General features: G+C 50.5%; 1 protein-coding gene across 7 annotated transcripts in view; it reads left to right on the top strand.

The window, feature by feature from the left end:
• The window catches only part of LOC105490615 (calcium/calmodulin dependent protein kinase ID), a 491,371-nt gene extending 476,162 nt beyond the window's left edge, over positions 1 to 15,209 (top strand). For 4 of the 7 annotated variants that reach the window (XM_011756418.3, XM_071070482.1, XM_011756413.3 and 1 more), the window contains 3 exons: positions 4,201 to 4,288; positions 5,295 to 5,412; positions 8,434 to 10,649. In XM_011756418.3, coding sequence (XP_011754720.1) covers positions 4,201 to 4,288; positions 5,295 to 5,412; positions 8,434 to 8,552 — 325 coding nt within the window. In that variant the 3' untranslated portion in view covers positions 8,553 to 10,649. Of the gene's footprint in view, positions 1 to 4,200; positions 4,289 to 5,294; positions 5,417 to 8,433 lie in introns of all 7 variants that reach the window. The other 3 variants (XM_011756412.3, XM_071070483.1, XM_071070484.1) reach the window with 3 other exon arrangements.
• Positions 15,210 to 24,418: the final 9,209 nt, after the last annotated feature.

Raw genomic sequence — 24,418 nt, 5'->3', positions numbered from 1 at the left:
CCCACAGTGCTGGGATTACAGGTGTGAGCCACCGTGCCCAGCCTACAGTACATTTTAAACCTCTCAAGAAGTCAAACCCTGGAAAATGATGAAAACTAATGCACTTGACCTACGCGTTGCTGAAACTCTCGCTTGCCTGCATTTATGATAGACTTGTCTCTTTCATGTAAAATTGCCAGGGAAAAGGAGAACACAGATTCAGGTGAGAGCTGGCGGAATGTGGAGTCGTTCCTCCGGGGGCCCCGCCTCATCAGCGGCGTCATTCTGGAAGCTGTGGTCTCTGCACATCCCTAACACCCTGAGAGCATCATCTCTTATTCCACACTTGCTCTTCCAATTTCATCAGGGCCACCAAGGGCGGGGGAGGCCTTGGCAATCACAGACACCTTCCTTAGCGCCCAGACCAGTCCAGACAGGAGAGGGCTCTTTTCAAAGCTCCCCCTTGGAAGGCAGCCGGCCTCTTAGGAGATGGTTCCCGCCCCTTTCACTGAGGATGGCCGTTCTCTCTGTGGTGTGTGCTCAGGTCCCAACAGGCTGCTGACTGATGGCCACAGTGTAGGGAATGGCCAGGACCAGGATGGGAACCCAGGCCCCGTTACAGGGCAGCCCTGGCCAGAGCTCATTCCACCAGCTCAGTGGTTCTGAGCATTCAGCTCTAGGCTCATTGATAAGCAAACTGAAGTGATAAGAAAGAGACACCGAGAGCAAGAGATTAATTTATTTTAAGGATTTAAGCCTGTTTCATTCAGTTGTGGGGACCAGCAAATCAAACATTTGCAGGGCAGGGCAGCAGGCTGGAGACCCAGGGAAGAGCTGATGTTGCAGCTCAAGTCCGAAGGCAGCCTGGAGACAGCAGTTCCTCTTCCTGTTTTTCATGAGGGCTGTCAACTGATTGGACGAGGTCCACGCATGGCATGGACTCTAGTCGGTTTGACTCAAAGTCTACCAATTGAAATGTTCATGTCATCTCAAAAATACTTTCCCAGCAACATCAGGCTAGTATTTGGCCAAATATCTGGGTACTGTGGCCTAACCAAGTAGCCAAGTTCATGTTCCTGAATGTTCACCGAACCTCCGCTCCTGTCTTCTGGACTCCAGGCACCTGAGCTCCGGTTGGCTGTAGAAATTAGGAGGTGGCCCAGGACTGGCAAGTGCTGTCTTGGATATACGTCAGGCAGCACCAAGCCCATCTTGAGCAGGTGGCTGGAAAAGCACAGACTCAGAGCCAGGAAGGTAGAAGACACCACACACAAAACACAAAAGCACGAAAGGCAAGGGAGACTATGCTATGGGCCGCGAGCAGTGGATAGTGGGATAGGCTGTAAAAGGTGTGATTATGTAAATGCCATCTGCATTGTTCTTGTAGGTGTTAAAACCAGAAAACTGACCAGGTGTGGTGGCTCATGCCTGTAATCCCAGCACTTTGGGAGGCCAAGGCAGGCAGATCACTGGAGATCAGGAGTTCGAGACCAGCCTGGCCAGTATGGTGAAACCCTGTCTCTACTAAAAACACAAAAATGAGCCTGGCATGGTGGCGCATGCCTGTAATCCTAGCTACTCGAGAGATTCAGGCAGGAGAATCACCTGAACCCAGAGGCAGAGGTTGCGGTGAGCCAAGATTGCACCACTGCCCTCCAGCCTGGGCGACAGAGTGAGACCCTATCTCAAAAAAAAACAAAAAACAAAGATAAAAAAACAACAAAAACAAGAAAACAGAAAAGCAAGGGAGACATGAATGAAGTATGTTCACCTATAGCGTTGCCTAAGTGTGTGTATACAGATTTCTAAAGCAATCCTGCTGTATCAGAAGCATTGACCACTAGGATCCCTTCCAATGTTTAGACTCCATGCCGCCGGTTTTGTTGGCGAAGCGTGCTGAAGTTAGTGACACTGAGCATCAGCGCTGTCCTGATGTTACTATTGCAAGTTTCCCAGCTTATCATGAGCAGGGGTCGCTGTTGTCACTGCAGCTTGTATCTGAGGAGGGCCAGGGTGTGCTGTTGTGGCCTGAGGTGGCTGCACTGCTGCAGGAAGACGGTGTGACACAGAGCCTGGGGGCCACCTTCTGCCCAGCTGGACTCCCCACTGCTGCACAGCCCAGGACTGTGGGAAATGAGCATGAAACATTTCTAAAATAATTAGAAGCTTCTGTTTTCTTACATCTGAGCCCCTGTGAACCCACAGATAGAGCATGGGACACAGAGTACAGGCAGCAGGCCGCGGGCCATGGTGTCTGAGACCACACTGCGGACAGACAGGTGGACCCCGAGGCCCAGAGTCTCCCCGACCCCAGCACCAGCCTGTTTGCTTTGGAGCCTGGCTCTGCCCTGCAGCCGTGCTCAGCCTGAGGAATTCCGGACTCCCCACCGCTTTGGCCTTGTCGTTTCTGAGAAAGAGCTGGCCACTGCAAGCTCGGACTGGCATCCTTGTCTCAGGATGTAGCTTTTCAATAGGGTCCAGGAGGAATCACTCCCTTGGCCTCTCCAGGAGAAAAATCTTCATCAGGATATCTCCCATTCTCTCATCCTCCTTGTCTTGTTACTCTTGTTTCAGATGTAGTTGCCCATTCAAATACACTGTTTCTGTTTCAGGAATATGTGTCTGGGAAGGAAGGCAGTTGACAGTTGTTGGAAATGGAAACCTGGTTCGCTTAAGATATTTCCTGCGCGTCCTCTTGGCTGCGTGTTTGCAGCCCTGCTGGGAAAAGGTGGTGGGGGAGAGTTGTTTTGGGCTGGGAACATCAGCCTGGATTCTAAACTTAGGCCAGCCTGGCACCGATTTTATATCAACTCTGTCCACCCTGTTTGCAGTCCTGACGGGAAAGGAAGTCTGGCTGGGATGCTCTCTTGTCTGAATATGCCTGAGCTACGTTCCTTTCATCTCCTGAAGTAGTTGGAAGTGACAGGTTGCCGTGTCTGGGCTGTTTTGTGTCCAGGGCAGTCAGTGTCTGAGGGGTGAGAGGTTTCCTCCCTTTACCAGTTACCTTCCAGCCTGTAAAATTGGTCCCTGACTCTGATCCCCTTAACCTCTGCAAGATTCATGAAATTCTTTCTTAGGTGTCAGATACTACTAACCCAGAATTGAATAGTTTGACGCTTAGAGGGAAGGGAAGAGGGAAGGATCAAAGTCCAGGAAAGACTGGGAGCAGAGCGCAGCGGCGCTGGGGGAAAGGCCAAGTGGCTGCCTGTAGGCAGAGGAGGAGGCTGTGATCGAGAAGGGCGTGCGTGAGGGAGGGAAGAGCTGGGAGACTGCCAGGTAGTTCTCAGCCTGGAGACTGTGAGCCGAGAGAGAGGGGGAGGCTGTAAGACCCAAGAAAGAGACAGCAGAGGGAGGAAAGAGTGGGATGGAGGGTAGTGTCAGGAGAGAAGGCCAGGAGCAAACCTAAGTTCTTCCCTGCTCGTGGCAGGCTCAGCAATCAGCTAGAGTTAAATCAAAGCTTACCCGGGGCTGCCGGGGCTCAGGTGAATGCCGAGTGGATGCCGTCCTTGAAGTTCTGTGAATTTCTAGGAGATGCAGGGGTGGAGGATGCACCAGGCGGGGTTGAGTGGAGCTGGGAATCCTGTCACCCAGCACGGAGCAGGTGGGGGGCATGGCCTCGCAGGTGTTGCCGAGCAGCATATGGCAGGGCTCAGCTCTGCTGAGATGAAGCTGAGAGCCCACGGGTGTGAGTGGTGCCCTGGGACCTGAGCCCCTGGGGAAGGCAGAGAGGAGGGAACTCGGGTCTGAGGAAGCTGGGAAGCAAGGCTAGGAAGGGGTCTGGTGGTGAGACCAGTTGGGGAACAAGTGTGAGACCTCGGAGGTGGTGCATCGTGGCTCCAAAGCTTGTGTGGAGGCACAGGGGGTGAGGGAGAGGGAGAAGGATGGAGAACACTGTCACTGTGGATTCTGATGTTGCAGGAATTGGGGTCAAAGAAAGAAAAAGGGAGAGCCAGGGAGTAGTCGACCAGGAGGGTGCTGGCAGGTCTGGGGAGGGTACAGAGTGTAGAAGCTGGGATAGGACTTTGGGGTGAGGGATAAGAATGGGTGGGTTTAGGGGATGGCCAGGTGATGACATCAGCAGCCTGGAAGGGCAGTGGCCAGCCACCCTGTCCCCGACTGGGCCTTGGCTCTCCTGAGGCTAAGGTGAGAGTCCCCTTTATGGGGCGCAGTGTCAGGGCCCAGAAGAAGTACTTCAGAGAAGCGCCTTTGCCTCTGTTTCAGGATCGCTGGTGACACAGCCCTCAACAAAAACATCCACGAGTCAGTCAGCGCCCAGATCCGGAAGAACTTCGCCAAGAGCAAATGGAGAGTAAGTGTGAAGTGTACGAAATTCCCCGCGGATTAACCCCCTCGTGACACTGGCCCTCCAATCTGAGCATTTCTGAAATCCCCAGAACCTCACCTGAATAATTTTGCTAATTTTAAACACAAGTAGTGAAGACTTGGACTATTACAGTGTAAGAGGGATGGAGTGTGCAATTCAACACTTCCCTGTGTGATCAAAAACAGCCATAGTGCCAGCTCTTCCTCATCTGCTGTTTCTTAACCAACATCACCCTTGTCTTTCTTCATCTTGCTAGAACTTTGAATAGCTGACTTTTATTAAAGCGATACGGAGGGGGAAAAAAAACAGGAAATCTGAGTTCAGCTCATCAATGTTTGCTGATAAAAGTCTGACAGATTTAAACCACAGAGGTTTTGTGATCATCTGTTGATTACCTAGCTTCCCAATCTCTTGATCACCTAACCTCCCCTCCGTGTTCCAATCAGCATGGGCAATTCAGAGCTATTTTGCCATTAGGGCCAATGGTGAAAGATGGGATGAAAACAAAACTAATTTTGCTGGCCTGCTTTGTTCATAGGAAATGCTATTATTAGGTTGGTGCAAAAGTAATTGCGGTTTCTCCCATTAAAATTGCCATTACTTTTACTCCAACCTAAATCTTTCAGACAAAAGTACCAACACTAGGAAAATAAAAACTAGTTTCAAATCTCACATTTTTAAGGTATTATAAGATGCCTTTTCTTCTAAAGGTCACATCTCTTAAATGACAGAGAGAATTGGTTTACATTTGTTCTATGTATTTATGATGTCAGAAGAAAATATTTTAAGTCTCTAACGTATTTAGTTGGGGAAAGGGTTTAATAAATCAGTGTACTTTTGGAAGAAGGGACAACCCTCTTTCTTGAGTAGCACGAGCGTGATGTAAGGAGTTTGAAATGCTTAGGCTGACGTGATAAACAAGAGAAAACAGTTGGAGTCTTTTCTGATGAGCTGAAATATTTGTGTGCCTTTTTCCTTTCTGGAATTTCAGCAAGCGTTCAACGCCACGGCCGTCGTGAGACATATGAGAAAGCTACACCTCGGCAGCAGCCTGGACAGTTCCAATGCAAGTGTTTCGAGCAGCCTCAGTTTGGCCAGCCAGAAAGACTGTGCGTATGTAGCAAAACCAGAATCCCTCAGCTGACACGGAAGACGAGCCTGGGGTGGAGAGGAGGCAGCCGGCCTCTGCCGAGCACCTCCTGTTTGCCAGGCGCTTTCTATACTTAATCCCATGTCGTGCGACCCTAGGACATTTTTTTAACATGGAATCGTTGGGCCGGGTGCGGTGGCTCACGCCTGTAATCCCAACACTTTGGGAGGCCGAGGCAGGAGGCCCATTTGAGTTCAGGAGTTTAAGACCAGCCTGACCACCATGGTGAAACGCTATCTCTACTAAAATACAAAAATTAGCCAGGACATGGTGGCGGGCGCCTGTAATCTCAGTTACTCGGGAGGCTGAGGCAGGAGAATCGCTTGAACCCAGGAAGCGGAGGTTGCAGTGAGCCGAGATCGCACCATGGCACTCCAGCCTGGGCGACAGAGTGAGACTCCCTCTCAAAAAATAAATAAATAAATCATTGAACACTTGCGGAACCCTAGGTATTGCTATTTCCATTTACCGTTGAGGAGTCCAGGGCCCAAGTCCTCGCAGCCTTGTCTGTCTGGATAAAGGCCTAGACTCCTTCCCATCTCCGTCCTTCCCTCTGATTTACCTCTCATCATGCAGTCACTCTTGCGGATTGAGGAAGGGACAGCAGAGCCTCAGGACAGCCTCCTGTCCCTGACTTCCATAATGTATATATTTTGGATGCAGACAATGATAATTTGAGCTCATTTATATGAAGTGCATCGACTTTGCAATAAAAGTAATAGTATTTCATTGTCCTTCATTTTTGCATGCACTATTCCATCATCGAAGGCACACTTACACTCTCCTTATTTCTCTCCCCAACTCCTCCTCTGTCTGTGGAAATAACCTCCTGTTTGGCCCTTCCCGTGGGTCTCTCCACGTCAGAGCAGTGGCCCTGATCTCCCTAACTGTGGAGCAGCCCTGCAGCCTGGTCTCACCCTGGGCATCACGCTCCTTCCCATTTGGTTCACAAAAGGATTCCCTTCCTCTCTAAGGAATCTTCCCATCTCATTTGGGACCATCCAGCCCTTAAATTTTCCCAAGAAATCTCTGTGAGTGTCCCCTGACATACCGTAGATCCACGCTCCCCTTTCACTCTGAATCTTTTCCATGCTCTGGTCAAAGGGAACCCCACGATGGATCCCTTCTTTGCAGATTCATACAGTGGCATTGGCAGCGAAGCTCATCGGGAACATTCCTTGTATGGCTGTCCCCATGTCTGAGCACACAGACTCCCCGGGGGCCTGCACCAAGAAGCTCAGTGGCAGCTGAGGCCTCTCTTGTCGAGGCTTTTGATGCCTGCACGTCCTCTGGGGGAGGGCTTCAGTGCAGCCTCAGGAACTCCACTAGGCCAGGGACTGCTGAGCTCACACAGGAATAGGTGAACATCCCTATTCTTGCTCTTCTTTCTTTTCTTTTTACTTTCCTTTCTTTTGTTTTCCCTTCTTTCTTTCCCTCCTTCCCTCTCTCTTCTCTTCTCTTTTTCTTTCCTTCCTTCCTTTCTTTCCCTTCCTTCTCTCCCTCCCTCCCCTCTTCCTTCCTTCCTTCCCTTCCTTCTCTCCTTCCCTTCCCTTTCCCCTTCCCCTCTTTCTTTTCTTTCTTTCTGTTTTTCTTTCTTTTTTTCTTTCTTTCTTTCTCTTTCTCTTTCTTTCTTTCTCTTCTTCTCTTTCTTTCTGTCTTCCCCTCCCTCCCTCCCTCCCTTCCTTCCTTCCTTCCTTCCTTCCTTCCTTCCTTCCTTCCTTCCCTCCTTCCCTCCTTCCTTCCCTCCTTCCTTTCTTTCTTCTCCTCTCCTCTTCTCCCCTGCCCTGGCCTGCCCTGCCCTGCCCTGCCTTGCCCTGCCTTCCCTGCCTTGCCCTGCCTTCCCCTCCCCTCCCCTCCTCTCTCCTCCTCTCCCCTCTCCCCTTTCCCCTCTCCTCTCTCCTTTCTCCTCTCTCCTCTCTCCTTTTCTCTCTTTCGCTCACTCTCTGTCACCCAGACTGGAGTTAGTGACAAAATCATGGCTCACTGCAACCTCAACCTCCTGAGTTCAAGTGATCCTCCTGCCTCAGCCTCCCGAGTAGCTGGGACCACAAGCATGTACCACCATGCCCGGCTAAATTTTGTATTTTTTGTAGACCCAGGGTTGCCCCAGCTGGTTTGGAACTCCTGAGACTCAAGCGATCCGCCTACCTTGGCCTCCCAAAGTGTTGAGATTACAGGCATGAGCCACCATACCCTTATTTCAAAGTGCTCTGCGTCACAAAATGCTTTCTAGCCAAGAGTACACACAACACACCAATCAAGGGTAGGAAGGTGGTATCATTATTTATTCCTTCTTAAAATACCTATTTGACAGAACTATTGTAAGAAGTGAACAGTTCGTATGATGACAGTATATAGTCAACACTAGCCTGGCGCCTGCTACATTTTAAGTTCTCAGTACATGGAACCTGTTGTACCACAGTGTTGAAACCATGTCATTTTCAAATACAAAGCAGTTAAAATTATACCAAGAAAAGGAGAGGAGAGGTCTAAGAATAAAGCATTTTGAACACATCGCAAAGGCTTTCCCACAGGTAGGTAAAAATAGAGAGTCACATGGGTAAAAATTTGGTTCCCCTCAAGTTGGGCGTGGTGGCTGACACCTGGAATCCCAGCACTTTGGGAGGCCAAGGTGGGTGGATCACCTGAGGTCAGAAGTTCGAGCTCAACCTGGCCAACATGGTGAAACCCCATCTCTACTAAAAGTACAAAATTAGCCCAGTGTGCTAGTGAGCCCCTGTAATCCCAGCTACTTGGGAGGCCGAAGCAGGAGAATCACTTGAACCCAGGAGGCAGAGTTTGCAGTGACCCGAGATCATGCCACTGCACTCTAGCCTGGGTGACAAGAGTGAAACTCCATCTCAAGAAAAAAAAAATGAGTCCCCTGACCTAAACCCAGCCCCTGTGATGCCTGGTAGGGGGAAGCGGGGTGAGAACTGACCTCTGAAACTCTGAAGCCCGCTTCTGCTGTTCCCTGCAGGTCTGGCACCTTCCACGCTCTGTAGTTTCATTTCTTCTTCATCGGGGGTCTCAGGAGTTGGAGCCGAGCGGAGACCCAGGCCCACCACTGTGACGGCAGTGCACTCTGGAAGCAAGTGACTGGCCCTGGAGGTGGGGCCCAGGGGCGGGGCCGGGGATGGGGAGCCCCAGGGTCGCCAGTGCCGCGAGCCTCTCCAGCAAGACCCCACCTTGCATGGTGCACCTTCCTGCATAGGACTGGAAGACCGAAGTTTTTTTATGGCCATATTTTCTACTGCAATTCTGAAGTGTTCATTTCTCACAAACTGTACTGACTCGAGGGGCGCTGATTTCATAGGATCTGGTGCTGTATATACGAATCTTGCAAAGCTCTAACCGAACGGACCTTCTTATTCCTCTCCCCCAACGCCATCGTTTCCACTCTTCTCAGTGTAGGTAACCGTCTATGGTGTGTTTTTTCATTAATGACAAAAAAAAAAAAAGGTTTCAACTGGATTATTTAAATATTGGTAAATATTGTGCATTACGGTTTGTTTGTTTTTCCTTTTAAGAAGTATGTCCTTTGACTGTATCTCTCAGTTACATGACCTGTATCTTTTGCTCTTTAATAGTAGTTTTATGTTAACATTTAAGAGATTTGTTTTTCCTCCAAGGAGAATTTAAAGGTATTTTTAAAAATTCTAATAAGAGGATTGGCCGGGCGCAATGGCTCATGCCTGTAATCCCAGCACTTTGGGAGGCCAGGTCGGGCGGATTATGAGGTCAGGAGATCAAGGCCATCCTGGCCAACATGGTAAAACCCTATGTCTACTAAAAATACAAAAAATTAGCCGGGCGTGGTGGCACATGCCTGTAGTTCCAGCTACTCGGGAGGCTGAGGCAGGAGAATGGTGTGAACGCAGGAGGCGGAGCTTGCAGTGAGCCGAGATCGCACCACTGCACTCCAGCCTGGGCGACAGAGCAAGACTCTGTCTTAAAAAAAAAAAAAAAAAAATGTAATAAGAGGATCAGGAATCTCTCCGAGGCTAAGAGTGCACTTCACCTATACTCCTTCTCTTTCTCTCCCCTTCCCCGGGAGGAGGGGCCCCTCAGTTCCACGAGACTCTCTTCTCTGCAGGGGGCTTTGGTGGATCATCTGCACAGAGCCTTTGCTGGCAGCCCATCCAGCAGAACCCACACCTACCAGAGTCCTCAGAGGCCTCTTGCCATCAGCAGTCAGAAATAAAGAAGCCTCCCCGCCGAGACACAGCGCTCAGCTTCACAGGTCAAACGTGCTGTAAGTGAGATGCCCACACTGCAGGGATACAGAAGCCTCCCTTCCAAAGGGAACCAGCTGCCGTGCTGTTGAAAGTGGGGGCCCACACAGAACCCTCGTTTCTCACGAGAGGTAACAGATGAAAGCTCAGCTATGCAGTTTTAAAATTCATCTCTTTCTCTGTGGTTTTTAAAAAAATGCGTTTCTAATCTTACACTTCACATGGCCTCCAACACAAAGTTCTTTCTCCACATTTTTACCCTCTTCTCACATGAATGTTTTCCAAGGGAAGGAAGGGAGGGAAGCAGCCTTGGGAAAGGATCCATTTCTGGTGGTAAGGAGAGGGGGCCCCGCCAGGCTAATAGGACTCCGGCCACCACAGAGATGGCCAGAGACCACCTCCGCCAGGCCCAGCCGGTGCTTGCAGCCCTCCCATTGATCAGGGGAGTCTAAAATCAAAGACACATGGTGGTAGGGTCACCAAACGCCCCATTTGCCCGAGACTGAAGGATTTCTCAGGCTGTGGACATTTAATGCCAAAACCAGGAATATCCAGGGCAAACCAGGCCGTGTTGTTCGCCCTTGTGGAGCCAGGCAGCGTGTGGCCCAGGGAAAGCTGCATTTCATGGAGGCTTCCAGGAGGCTGCCCTGTAGAGCCAGGCAGGTGGCTTCAAGTGCCGGTCCTGCAAGTGTCCCTGCTTGAGCTCTCAGGCCCATCCAATGCCTCTAGTCCACGAGGGTGCCCCGGCAGGTCTGCCCCATCATGACCCAGCGACACTGCTGGCTGTGTCCTCAAGCCCTCCTCCTGTGGCTGGCCAGTCGTGGGAAGTCCTGTTGGCTGAGTCATCTTTGTCACTTCTACACCTTTGACTGTGTACAGGCTGAATGTTGAGTGATACCCCCTCCCAACCCTCCCAGTAAACACACACACACACACACACACACACACACACACACACACACACAATGTTACTAGGCGCAACAGCTCCATCCTGCTCCCTGAGAATGGCAGTGCAGGCACAGAGAAGAGCAGTTGGGAAGACAGGCAGCTGGTCTACCCTGTCCCCGCACACTTCACAGGCGCTCCACTGCTTGGCAGGGATTCTGCCTGGCATCTGCCACACATGCTCACAGGGTGAAAAACCAAGCTGTCACTCTGCAAAACCTCAAAACCCTGGAAAGGTCTATAAGATGACATTAGACCCAGTTACACAGGTGTCACCTGAGTTGGCCATGCAATGAATGACTGTCATAAGCAGTATTGGAGAGCTAGGCGGTTGCTTACTAACAAGTGTCTTGGAAATGTTCGAGTTCATACAGTGCATGAGAAAGTAATAGAAGGCTGCAGGCGCTGAAAATGCACCTGAATCTGGTACCTAGGATGAGTGCGTGAATAGTGATGAATAGCCCTTTGTGCTGTGTGCTATATACAACCATTTGCTTTCAGAAAGCAGCATTTGAAGCTGAGTTCCATCACTGGTGATTGAAGTAGTTTCAGGAGCAGGTATATGTGGTGCATGTTATATGCACTTAGTTTGAAAGTATCCCTCACCCGAAAAGTGCAGAACCTCTGAAAGGTGAGCCGTGGGGCAGGTGTCCCCCTCGCTGTCCGGGTCAGTTCTTGGCCGTGCTTGGCCTGTCACACGCCAGGTCTCAACAACGTCGTGCGAGGAGGCAGTGACTGGTGTCAGCCCAAGAGTCGACTGTTGAGAATGATGTCAGGAAACCGGTACTGTCCCGATACCACCAGGCTTGAGTTAATTTCCTATTGTTTTAGAAAGAGAGGAGCTCTTGTGCTTTTGAGAGAGCTCTCATGGTAAAAAGACAGACGTTGTCTTTGCCCTGCACTTGGTATGATTTATTAGAAAACAGGAAGAAAACCTAGAATGTGCCTTTCGTGAAGGTCTGACAAATGGGGTCGCAGAGTCCTAGGACCCGCGCCAAGGTCAGATTCCACCCAGAGCGGCTGAGCGTTCCTACGCGCACCCAGGGTGCTGGGCTGAGGCTAAGGGTGGACGCATGGACCCCACCACAGGCTTCCTTCCTGAGCCCAAGTCCCCCCATGTGGTCACTATCCCTTCTCAGAGCACGTGGATTCTCTTTTCCTTACTTGGAATATTCAGTGTTGTAGTGGCCTGGAGTGGCCTTTCCCTCAGCTGCCTGTCTGGGCTCCCTGGCTTCCCGGATCTTCATCTCATACGTGAGGCAATAGGAGGAGTTTCATTCATTGAGACAAACAGTGAGCAGGCACCAACAGGCCAGCAGCTTGGCCCTCTTCACAGAGGTGGCCTTGGAGTCTGCAGTCTGGGCAGCTCTCTGCCTCCCTACAGCTCTGCTTCCCAGCAGGCGCACAGGTCCGGAGCCTCAGAATGAAGTGGTGCAAAGGTACAGGGCACACCCAGGAGAAGTGCAATGACCACCAAAAGCCCTTGAGGAGAGACGAGGTTGCTGTGTTAGAGAAACGGCCACCCCCAGGACCGTGCATGGCTCTGGCAGCGTGCAGTGGCTGGTTTTCACCAGTTCCTCCTGCCCCTGCCTCTGTCGGAGACTAGAAAACATCATTCTCCCCCTTCAGGTCTCCTTTTGAAAGAAAAGAACTATGGCAAAGCATGCCATACAAAATCCAAAAAAGGAAGAGTGGCTTTGTGTTCTTGACGGTGGCCACAATTCTGGTCACTTCTAGCATCTGACCTTGAGAATGGGGTAGGGCGTCTGAGCCCCCGCTGGCCTTTCAGACGGTCTCACTCTCCAGCTAGCTCTTCGTGTAGTGTCCAGGGCCCCGGCAGTCAGGATAGAGCAAAAGAAGATGGGCAGGGCGCAGTGGCTCACGCCTGTAATTCCAGCCCTTAGGGAGGCCGAGGCGGGCAGATCACAAAGTCAAGAGATCAAGACCATTCTGGCCAACATGGTGAAACCCCGTCTCTACTAAAAATACAAAAAATAGCTGTACATGGTGGCACGTGCCTGGCATCCCAGCTACTCAGGAGGCTGAGGCAGGAGAATCGCTTAAACTCGGGAGGTGGAGGTTGCAGTGAGCCGAGATCACGCCACTGCACTCCAGCCTGGGTGACAGAGCAAAACTCCATCTCAGAAAAAGATGGCCATGCTGGTCAAGGCGGGGCTCATAGGAAACATCTATAGTCGGATGAAAGGAATCTGGCCTAGGGAGCCCCGGACTCAGTTTACCTACCTCCTACTCATCCCACTCATCTGTCTACCCTAGTGTCCAGCATGCCCCGGATGAATTGTAGGTGGGAGGCACACAAGCCAAGAACAGCAGGCACACGGGGTGGAGGGAATGGAGGGAGCCCAGGTGATCCCCTTTGGAAGGTGAATTGATCCTCTCCCCTATGGAATGACAGCTTAACCCGATTAACCCACTGGGGCTTGCTATTTTATGAGCAGTTTTAAACAGAAAGATGATATCCCAGTGCAGGGAGACTTTAGCTTTGAAAGCATCATGGCCCCTCGCCCCTCCCTCTGCCCCAGAACCTGGGCCGGCCAGAACTGAGTCTTCGCACTGGGGAGGCCACGGTGGAACCATTGCTCTAGGGCTGAAGGTAGAAGTAGGGCCACTGCCTCAGCTTCAGCCAGAGCACTCGCTGCTTTGCGGAATTTCACAAGCGCATGACTGGGATTCCTTTGGATATGAGAAAGGAAGGCAAGCGCCGGCAAAGGGAAGCTCCCCCTGTTTTTCATAAACAGAAATAAGACGTCCTCTTTCCCAGGTTTGCACAATCACTTCTGGCAAATGAATTCTGGCACTCGAATTCAGCCAGTGCACGAAACCTTTGCATGTTCTTCTGAAACTGTACTTCTTCCCCATTCTGTCTACCCACACTCTGCGAACTTTGCCTTTTCCTTAAACACATTCCAGACCAAACACTGTTCAGTTTGTTTCAAAAAAAAAAAAAAAAAAGATGTATATACCTGTATGTGATCCACCACCCTTTTGAGGGGCACCTGGTCCTAGGTCGGGGCTGCAGGTGTGCCTGACATTTGCAAAAGGTATTCCAGTCTTGCGATGTTCAGAATTGAAAATGTGGAGATAGAAAAGCTCCAACAGACTCCTAAAAGGAGGGTTTCTTTCCTGAAGACTCCAAGAAAAGGAGTGTGCGGATGAGTTAGCTTGACAACCTCAACTGTGGGGAGCAGGCAGGCGGTCTGAGGAAGAGAAGGGCCCGCGCCCCACTCACGGGCACCTGCTTGGTGGTCCCAGGGCATCACGGTCTGCAGCCTGGGCCCCCAGCCCCACTGTGAAGTCAGTCCTGCATGCTGGCCGAGGCCCGGCCACCTCCCGATGCCTCCAGAGTCAGTGGGAAGGAGTCAGCCCTTCCCAGACTTCCCCGCCACCTCCAGCAGGAGCAGCTCAGTTTGTGGCTCTGGGACCTCCGCTTTTGCAAACCCAAAAAGGCTGTGCATTTGGAAGCCAAACGCTCAGCATGCGGCTGCCGAGTCTGGTTTTGTGGACAAAGCAAACTGTGGAATGGCTTCTCGGTGTCTGTATAAAGGGACAAACGATTGCATTCACCCTTTGTACTGACACCGCTTCTGCATTCGCCATATCCGTTTTTTAACCTTTTTGTCTCCGGGGAACTTCTCATACGATTACTATGTCTTCTGATGATTTGCCATGTTATTTTACTTAACGGTGATTTTATTTTCTCATGGACAGGAAAAAAGAACATGAGGAGGAGTTGGTTTTAGTCTTAGAGATAAGTCTTCAGCAGGGGCTCAGAAACCCCAAACTCTAGTTAAATTGCTTCTCGGAGGAAAATCTTAGTCTAGACAGATTGAGATTCCCAGGCTCTCCTGGAAGCCCTGCACGTCGGGGCACAGGGGCCCTGGGACGTGGTTGGCAGCCAGGCTGCCAGAGAGCTAAAAAATAACAAGAACATCAGCTCGGATGTTTGTCTCTCGGCCCTGACGCCTGCCACTGTCCTTCCCGGGGCACTTGGCCCTGTCAGAGGGATATGAAATGCCATCCAAATGGTGGGAGAAATGCAGCGACGCTGCAGCGGAATCTTTGCTTTGGAAGATGGGGTGCCATGTTTCAGAGAACATTTATCTTAGTCCCACGTTCAGGTGAGAAGACCTCAAAGGTACTCTCTGTCCAGAATAAACATTGGAACAATTTCTCAATTGGCTTTCGTCACTACACATAATGTAATCTCCCTTCTTTCAGCTCCCCCAACAGTGAGCATGCTTCCCAAAAAATTACAACGTCAAAACCAGGAATGTCCCCGCATCTACTATTACCAGGCTTGCAATTGGTTCAATTTTCCCATAAAAACATGTTTGTTCAAAAGAAGGGAAACTGTGAATTTATTCCGTGCATGTAATAAACTCTGCAAGAAGTTTAACCCCCGTAGGTTTGCGGCACTGCAAAATTGTTCATGGGTCTATGTAGCAAATGATTCTCTGCCTTGACAATCATGTATACATATCAAGATTTCTATCATAATGATAATGAGATTGATGACTTCTTGTTTTCCTCCAATAAAGACAATTAATCACCTTCAGATGTTCATTTTGTCTGTAATGAGAAGGATGTGGAGCTTCAATGTCTCTACCTTTCCTCTGCTTCCTGAAGTTTGGATTTGAAGGAAGGAGTTTGAATTGAGACCCCCAAAACTCATGGAGTCCCCCTTAAATATTTCAGGTCACCTCCCCAGTGAGCAGGGAGTGGCAGGGATGGGTGAAGGGGCGGCACATCGTGCCTTTGGGGTTGGGGACAGGTGCCCAGGTTCCATGATCACTGGACAGGAAAGCTTCCCCTTTTCCCTGCTGCTACAGAAGGGGGCTGGAGGTGAGCCTGGGAACTCAAATCGCACTAACTCGATACTCCTAAGTCATGTGGAGGAGAAGCCAATGCTGATTCCCAGGAAGCGCCTCTGAGTCATGGGTGGCTTGGCAGCCTCAGGCTTCAGCAATACACACCCACATTCTTCCATTTCCTCGGCATAGCCGGTACGCTCAGTGCCCAGAGGAAGATTTTTTTCCCAGGCAGAAGGCTGGCCGCTGTGTTTTGTGGGGGTTTGGGGAAGATGCAGGAGGAGGAACTACAGCTCATAACTCATCAAATGTATTGTGGGGCTCGGATCTGATGACCAGACAATTCTTCCAATCCAAATAGGGATTGTGTAGGGAGAAAAAAAATGAATTGGACATGTGTTATAGAAATGTAAAATTAAAACTGTCCCACACAGCCAGCATCAGATGAAAACAGCATGGGTGGGCCTTATTGAAAAAAGACTATGAGCCCAAAAGAAACACAGTGCCCACTGTCTGATGTCTAGTTCTTTTGTGGTTGATTCTTGTTTCTGTAGCCCAGACCCTAATGGTGAGTTGTATCAATACAAAGCTATCGTTCAGTGGGTGAATACGTGATGTCGTTATTGCAAGTTTTATGGAACATAACGATGGCAAAAAGGAGATACAAATCGTGTGCACCCAAATCCCCCTGACCCTCTCTGCCCCCAAGGAGGGTGACTATGCCATCAAAATAGGCTGGGCGGGTGGCTCACGCCCGTACTCCCAGCACTCTGAGAGGCCAAGGAAGGTAGATCACGAGGTCAGGAGTTCGAGACGAACCTAGCCAACATGATGAAACCCCATCTGTACTAAAAATACAAAAATTAGCAGGGCATGGTGGTGGGTGCCTGTAATCCCAGCTACTCGGGATGCTGAGGCAGGAGAATTGCTTGAATCCAGGAAGTGAAGGTAGCAGTGAGCTGAGATTGCACCACTGCACTCCAGCCTGGGTAACAGAGTAAGACTCTCAAAAAAAAATCGGTTTCATAGAGAGAGATTCTGATGACGGAATTCTGAAAGTTCACCTGTGTGTTGAGTAATTTGGCTGGGCTGGATGTGGTCTTAGATATATGTATGCACTTGGCTTGGACCACTGCTCTTTAGATCAAGAAAGACTGAGCAAGAGGAACTGTGCCCAGCCTCACATTTTACATACTTGGTTGCAACACCTGTGCTGAGCCCCCAGAATGTGTAATTCCCAAAAGAGCACCCCAATTACACATTCTCTTCCTAACACAGAGAGTACGTATGTGTGTAAGTACCATGTAAGGGCTTCAAGCTAAGGGAAGTGGTGAGCTCTGATTTCCAGTCCACATCCTGCTTGCCAGGCCATGCACCCTGGCTCAGGGGAAAAGATGCCTTTTTCCCCCCATCCAGTTCATACAAAGGCACTGTATGGGGGCCTGCTGGCTTGGTGGGCCCAGCGGGCCTTGAGCATTAGGCTGTGAGCTGTGGGCCAATGGGAAATTTTTAGCAGGTTTTCACAGCTGGAGAAAGCTTCAGCTAAGAGCTCAGAATCGAGCAGGCTCTGAAGGAGTTCATCTGGCCTCTTGTGTAGGGATGTGCGAGTTGAAGAGTATATTAGCCTTCAAGAAACTATCACTAGGGGTCTGGTGCATATAAAAGCATTCTACAGAGCTCATTAGACATCACACTGTAGGAAACGGGTTGGCCTCCCCATCTCACTTCACCAAGAAACCCAGGAAGTCTTGCCTTTCATTCGGGATGACTGGCAGCAATCACATGAGACCTCATCGCCCTTGGAACCCATGATCCTCCCTGATCTATTCCCCCTACAGGCTCCCATCATTGCCCTTCCACCAAACACAGTCATAAGCTTTCATTCATTCATTCCTTCATTCACTCAACATTTGTGAGCACCCCTTATATCCAAGCGTTTTCATTCATGCTGAAAAAAACCAAAGTCAATCTGACATGAATCCTACCAACAAACACTGCATAAAACAGGACGCACTTGAGTTAAGCCTGGGAGGAAGGGGGGAGTTTAGACAGGAAGGATTGAATAGGAGCAATGTGAGGGAGAGCTTGGAGGCTGGGAATGCAGCATTCAGCGGGGCTAGTCCATCGTTCATTGGGCCAGAAGAGAGGGTGTGAGCAAACCTTGGGAGGAGAGAGAAAGGTGGGCTGGAGGGGCACTGGAGTCATTGTCATCAACAATAACTTCTGGAGCTAACACTGTCACATATTGACCATTTACTGTGTCCTGGACACTGTGCCCTGTGCATTCCTTTCAATGTCTCATTTCACCACCAGCCCTCAATAGGGAAGGCGCCCTGATTATCCAAGTGGCTTCAGAAAGGTTTGATATTTATCCATCCGTAGCTGTGAGCAGAGTCGCAAATTCCTCTCTGATTGATTGACACCAAAGGCCATTCTTGTGTCTCATGGCTTTGTGCAGGTCACCGAATTCCAAACTATGAAATTTGGACTTTAGTGAGTGACTGGGAGCCATTGAAGGTTATTGAGCTGAGGAGTGACATGATCACATCAGCTAACGTTTGGAACAGCACCATTATTAGGGACCATTGTATTATCTCCAAGAGAAATGTATCTTCTGTAGTAGCTCAATCTGGTCTTACATGAAGCCCAGTAACCCAGGGCCTGCCGAGAACATACTCATTACCGAGGAACCGGCCCATTTATTTTCTGACGTCTGGTTCCATTTCTCAGGAGAAATATCACAGAAGCTGCATTTGACTTAGAGTCAGAGATGCAGACCATAATGATAACACTGCTGGGTTTGGGCTTTTTTATTTTATTATTTATTTATTTATTTGAGACGGAGTCTCACTCTGTCGCCAAGCTGGAGTGCGGTGGCACAATCTCAGCTGACTGCAACCTCCACCTCCCGGGTTAAAGTGATTCTCCTGCCTCAGCCCCCTGAGTAGCTGGGACTACAGGCGCCTGCCACCATGCCTGGCTAATTTTTTTTTGTATTTTTAGTAGGAACGGGGTTTCACCATGTTGGCCAGGATGGTTTCTGTCTCTTGACTTCATGATCCGCCTGCCTCAGCCTCCCAAAGTGCTGCGATTACAGACGTGAGCCACGGCGCCCGGCCTGGCTTTTTTATTTTTAAAGTTAGTCTAGCCCCTCATCCTGATGAATAACTCCAGGAAGTTCGGTGCGTGCACACGGAGGTTCATCGCTGACTCGCAGCCTGCCTGGCATCTGCTTTTCTCCTCCACATTACCCTCAGAGCTACTGATTTATTTTTAAGAAAGTGTCTCAGATCTCTTGTGTTCTTCCAGCCTCCCCTGAGAGGAACTGTATTTAGCACGAGCTCATCTTCCTGACTCTCCAGAGACGCTTGGTGGGCCAGGAAAAGGCAGTTGTTGGTCCACCTGTGAACCATTTTTCTCTTGTCCACCTGTAGGTCCTCTCTCTCTAACGCTTCTTTATCTTCAACATTATATCTTCTTTCTGGAGCACATCGGATCTAAATCTTTCTGGGGTGGTCTCGCCGAGTCAGGCTGTTTATATCAGCAAGTGGAGAAAAGCTCACGAGATAACTGAGCCGCCAGTACCTCAACCCTAACCCAGCCTGGCTCTAATCACCCATAAGAGGGCAGTGACCAGCTGGGTGCAGTGGCTCACACCTGTAATCCCAGCACTTTGGGAGGACCAGGCAGGCGGATCAGGAGTTCAAAGTCAGGAGTTTGAGGCCAGCCTGGTCAACATGGTGAAACCCTGTCTCTACTAAAAACACAGAAATTAGCTGGGTGTGGCGTGTGCGCCTACAATCCCAGCTACTCGGGAGGCTGAGACAGGAAAATCACTTGAACTCAGAAGGCGGAGGTTGCAGTGAGCCGAGATCGTGCCACTGCACTCCAGCCTGGGCGACAAAGCACGACTCCATCTCGGGGGAAAAAAAAGAAAAGAGAGAGCGCAGTGACCGACTCCTCTAATGAGGGCCAGCTGGGCCCCAGCACGGACATAGGAAGATAGCTGACTTTTGCGTTCACCTAGCCCAAGGGGCTTGTCACCGGGCGCCCCCAGGAAGAAAATGCTTACTCCAGAGCTGACAAAGGCATTAAATAACCCTGCAAGTGGGAAGGACTTCACATCCCTCCAGCTCCCCCTGGGCAGAGCCCCACTTCCTCACCTGTGCTCCCAGCAGGAGCCCTCCAAGCTGCCCCTGCTTCAAGAGCTGCAGCCCAGGGCTTCTCACACTTTGGCCCCGCAGGGATCTTGCTAGACTGCAGATTCTGATTCAGCAGCTCTGGCCTGGGACCAGAGTATTTCTAAGCAGCTCCCAGGAGGTGCTGCGGTTGCTGGTCCCTGCACCACACTTTGAGTAGCGAGGGACTCTTTCTGGGGTTCCCATTCCTGACTGCATATTCCACTCATCTTGGGAGCATTTTACAAATGCTAAGGCCTGGGCCAATCGAATGAGGATCTCTGTGATGCTAACCATGGTAGCCTGGTTATCACATAGGCTTGAGCTGAAAGACAGAGCAGCTGCCTGGAAACCCTGTAACTTCCAGCTAATCAAATCTGAACTGCAACTATAAGTGATAACCAGTCTTCCTCTAAGACAGTCCAGAATGAATTCTAGGCCTCCCAGGCTTTGTTTCTGCCAGAATATGGAACATCCTCTGGTCTGAACTAATCTTCTGTCCTTCCCAACCTTCCGGAGCCCTCCCACTGTGCCTGCCTTCCAGAACTCATTGACTCTCCTCAGCAAAGCCCCCTAAAGTCTATGTAGATGGAAAGGGACAGAGAGAATTGCCCCCCAAAAGCAGGGGAGGACCCACAGACCTGGCTACTGATGGGATCATCATAGGCAAGCCTGCCCCGGCCCATAATGTATGTCAATTACCACGTATTAGAACTACTGCTCACAGGTGCATTATAGAAGACTGATTGATTAACGGACACTTAGTACCATGTGCCAGCCACTGTTTTAAACACTCTTCTGGTATTAACTCCTTCAATCTTTTTAACAACTCCATCAGATAAGTACAATTAGGCTGGGCGCAGTGGCTCACGCCTGTAATCCCAGCACCTTCGGAGGCCAAGGTGGGAGGATTGCTTGAGCCCAGGAGTTCAAGACCAGCCTGGGCAACATGGTAAAACCCTGTCTCTACAATAATAATAATAATCCAAAAAGTCGCCAGGCGTGTTGGCATACCCCAGTAGTACTAGCTGCTTGGGAGGCTGAGATAGGAGGATAGCTTGAGCCTGGGAGGTAGAGGCTTCAGTGAGCCGAGATCGTACAGCTGCACTCCAGCCTGGGTGACAGAGCAAGACTCTGTTTTTAAAAAAAAGAAAGAAAAAGAAAAAAATGTCCGATTATATCTCAGTTTTATAGATGAAGAAACTGAGGAACACAGAGGTAAAATGACTTGTCCCAGGCACCACCACTTAGTGGCTGTTGTGGGTTAAATCGTGTCCTCTGTCATCCTGAAATTCACATATTGGAGTACTAACCCCTAATACCTCGAAATGTGACCTTATTTGCAAAGATGGTATTTTGGGTGGGCCTTAATCCAATATGAATGGTATCCTTATACAAAATGGGGGTGGGAGCTGGGTGCGGTGGCTCACGCCTGTAATCCCAGCACATTGGGAGGCCAAGATGGGCAGATCACGAGGTCAAGAGATCGAGACCATCCTGGCTAACACGGTGAAACTCCGTCTCTACCAAAAATACAAAAAAACTAGCCGGGCGTGGTGGCGGGTGCCTGTAGTCCCAGCTACTCGGGAGGCTGAGGCAGGAGAATGGCGTGAACCTGGGAGGCGGAGCTTGCAGTGAGCCGAGATTGCGCCACTGCACTCCAGCCTGGGCGACAAAAAAAATGGGGGTAGGGTGGGGAATTTGACCCCAGGGACCCCAGAGACAGCAAACCACCAGGGACTGGGGAGAGGCCTGGACAGAGGCTCCCGCAGACATTAGAAAAAGCCACCCTCACCAACACTGGCTCAGACTTCAGTGTTCCACACCTTGAGGCAATGCATTCTGGGGGAGTTGTCAGACCCACCTCGTCTGTGGCATCTCATTAGGACAGGCCCTGGCAAACTAGCGCAGCGGCAGAGCCAGGACTCAGACCCCGGCCGTCTCAGGCCAGAGCAGGGGCCGTCGTCACGCCATGGCAGCAGGCAGTAGCTTCGGGTCCTGCTCATGGGGGCCCACTCCATCCTTCTGCTTTCCGTCCCCTCACTCTTCCTTCACTTCATTTTCTCCATTTCACCATTTCTCTGTTTCCTCATTTCTTTCCATCCACGTTAATTATCTACTGGATGTGTAACAAAATACGTAAAACTAAATGACTTCAAGCTATAAACACGATCTCGCAGCTTCTATGGGTCAAAAATCGGTGCACTTGGCTGGGTGCCTCTGGCTCCAGGACGCTCCAAGGTTAAGGTCAAGCTGCTGTCACTGGGGTTGCAACATCCCAGGACTTGGCCAGGACCGAAGGCTCTGCTTGCAAGCTCACTGTATGTCTGGGGACAGCTCTAGGTCCTCCTAACTGTGGGATCGAGGGCCTTGGTCTTTCGTTCTCACTACTGTGTGTGCCTCTTCATAGGGCTGGTCCCTACAGCCCGAGTGATGCAGAAGGCCGGGGGCAGGCAGCGGTGGGAGGGAGAGAGAGAGAGCAGGTACCCAGGATGCCAGCCAGTCTTTTTAAAACCTAATCTTGGAAATGATACCCCATTGCTTCTGCTGTACTCTTTGTCAGAACAAAGTGATTATGTTCAGCCCACACTCAAGGGAAGGAGATACCCAGGGCGGAAATACCAGGAATGTGGGGCCCACCAGGGGCCTCTAAAAGGCTGCCAACCACACCATCCTCCCTGTGTCTATGTGCTTGTGGCTGACCCTTGCTGCCGGCAGGGGTAGGGGAGCCTGGACTGTGGATCTGTGGTCTGTGTGTGCATGGTGAGGCCCAAACCACCCTGGGATAAAGCCGTGTGATGCCAGAGAGAGCCAAGCTGCTCTCAAAGCTACATCTATCTCATGTCTTTAAAGTCTTTTATTTGCTGTAAGAACACAGCACAAAACACTAAAGCATTAGCAAACTTCCCTGAGGACGCTTCAAACTTCAAGAAACACCATTTCCTGTGTATCCTAAGAAGGAGCTTTTAACTCATCAGAGAAAAAATAAGCTACGGCCTGCAACCCACAGGCACACCCCACCCACCAAAGGGTGTCAACGCATGCTTATTTATTTATTTTGAGATGGAGTCTCACTTTGTCTCCCAAACTAGAGTGCAGTGGTGTGACCTCAGCTCACTGCAACCTCTGCCTCCCGGGTTCCAGCAATTCTCATGCTTCAGCCTCCCGAGTAGCTGGGACCACAGGTGCACACCACCACACCTGGCTAATTTTTTTTTGCATTTTTAGCAGAGACAGGGTTTCACCTTGTTGGTTAGGCTGGTCTTGAACTCCTGACCTTAGGTGATCTTCCCACCTCAGCCTCCCAAAGTGCTGGGATTACAGGCATGAGTCGTGGCACCTGGCCTGAGTGCCTTTTTAAAGACCATGATGCTCCACGGGGAGGTGGGAACTGAATCCTGCCCCGCAGTGAATGATTCTGAGAACTGTGGATGAAACCCAGGCACAGAGGCTGCTTGGAAAACAACCAGGTAGGCTGAATTTCCCTGAAGAAGGGCAGGGAAGCTCACAGGCAAAACGTGCAGCTGGACCCAGTAGAGATGACCGCACCCTCCCATGCACACGTGCAAAGGGGTTTGCAGCGCCTGTAGCCCCTCCCCAGGAGTCATCATCCAGCCCCGTGGCAGCCTGGGAGGTGCGTGGGAATGGCCTGGCCCCTCATCTCTGCCTGCATTCGGGAAGATGGGGCTCAGAGAGAGGAAGCCACTGGTGTAAGGGCCCCTCTGGTCCAAGCCAGTGGCCTTGCCACCCAACAAGACAAGAATTGGCAGCAGAAACCCAGCCAAGCAGAGGGCTGGAAGGAAAACTAGAAGAAAAACATAAAGTGAGTGTTCACTGAGGCCTCCTGGGCCTATCATGGATATAGCGCAGCCTACAGCAGGTCAGCACAAAGAGAGACGGGGGGCAGACTGGGCTGTCTGTCCCTTACTATGCTCATGGCCAGGTATCTAGCTCCCAACCGTCTGGCTACCCTCAAACCTGGCCTGAGCAGGTGAAAAACTTGGGCCTCTCCACTTGTCTCTCCCCAGCCTTCTCAGGTGAGGCCTTTTTTATTCAACAAAAATTTCTGGGCCAGGCACAGTGGCGCAGGCCTGTAATCCCAGCACTTTGGGAGGCCAAGGTGGGAGGATCTCTTGAGCCCAGGAGTTCAAGACCAGCCTGGATAATATAGTGAGACCCTGTCTCTACAAAAAAAAAATTTAGCGGCCGGGCGTGGTGGCTCAAGCCTGTAATCCCAGCACTTTGGGAGGCCGAGACGGGCGGATCACGAGGTCAGGAGATCGAGACCATCCTGGCTAACACGGTGAAACCCCGTCTCTACTAAAAAAAAAATACAAAAAACTAGCCGGGCGAGGTGGCGGGTGCCTGTAGTCCCAGCTACTCGGGAGGCTGAGGCAGGAGAATGGCGTAAACCCGGGAGGCAGAGCTTGCAGTGAGCCGAGATCCGGCCACTGCACTCCAGCCTGGGTGACAGAGCGAGACTCCGTCTCAAAAAAAAAAAAAAAAAAAAAAAAAAAAAAAAAAAAAAAAAAAAAATTTAAAAATTAGCCAGGTGTGGTAGTGTGTGCTGTAGTCCCAGCTACTCAGGAGTCTGAGGTAGGGGAATCTCTTGAGCCCAGGAGGTTGAGGCTGCAGTGAAACATGATCACACCACTGTACTCCAGCCTAAGCACAACAATGAGATCCTGTCTCTTTAAAAAAAAACAAAAAACAAAAAAAACAAAAACAAAAAACTGGCCGGGTGTGGTGGCTCACGCCTATAATCCTGACACTTTGGG

The sequence above is a fragment of the Macaca nemestrina genome, chromosome 9, assembly GCF_043159975.1.
Source record: "Macaca nemestrina isolate mMacNem1 chromosome 9, mMacNem.hap1, whole genome shotgun sequence".
Lineage (NCBI taxonomy): Eukaryota > Metazoa > Chordata > Mammalia > Primates > Cercopithecidae > Macaca > Macaca nemestrina.
The sequence above is the reverse complement of the archived record's forward strand: the minus strand, read 5'-3'. Positions and strand labels throughout refer to the sequence as shown.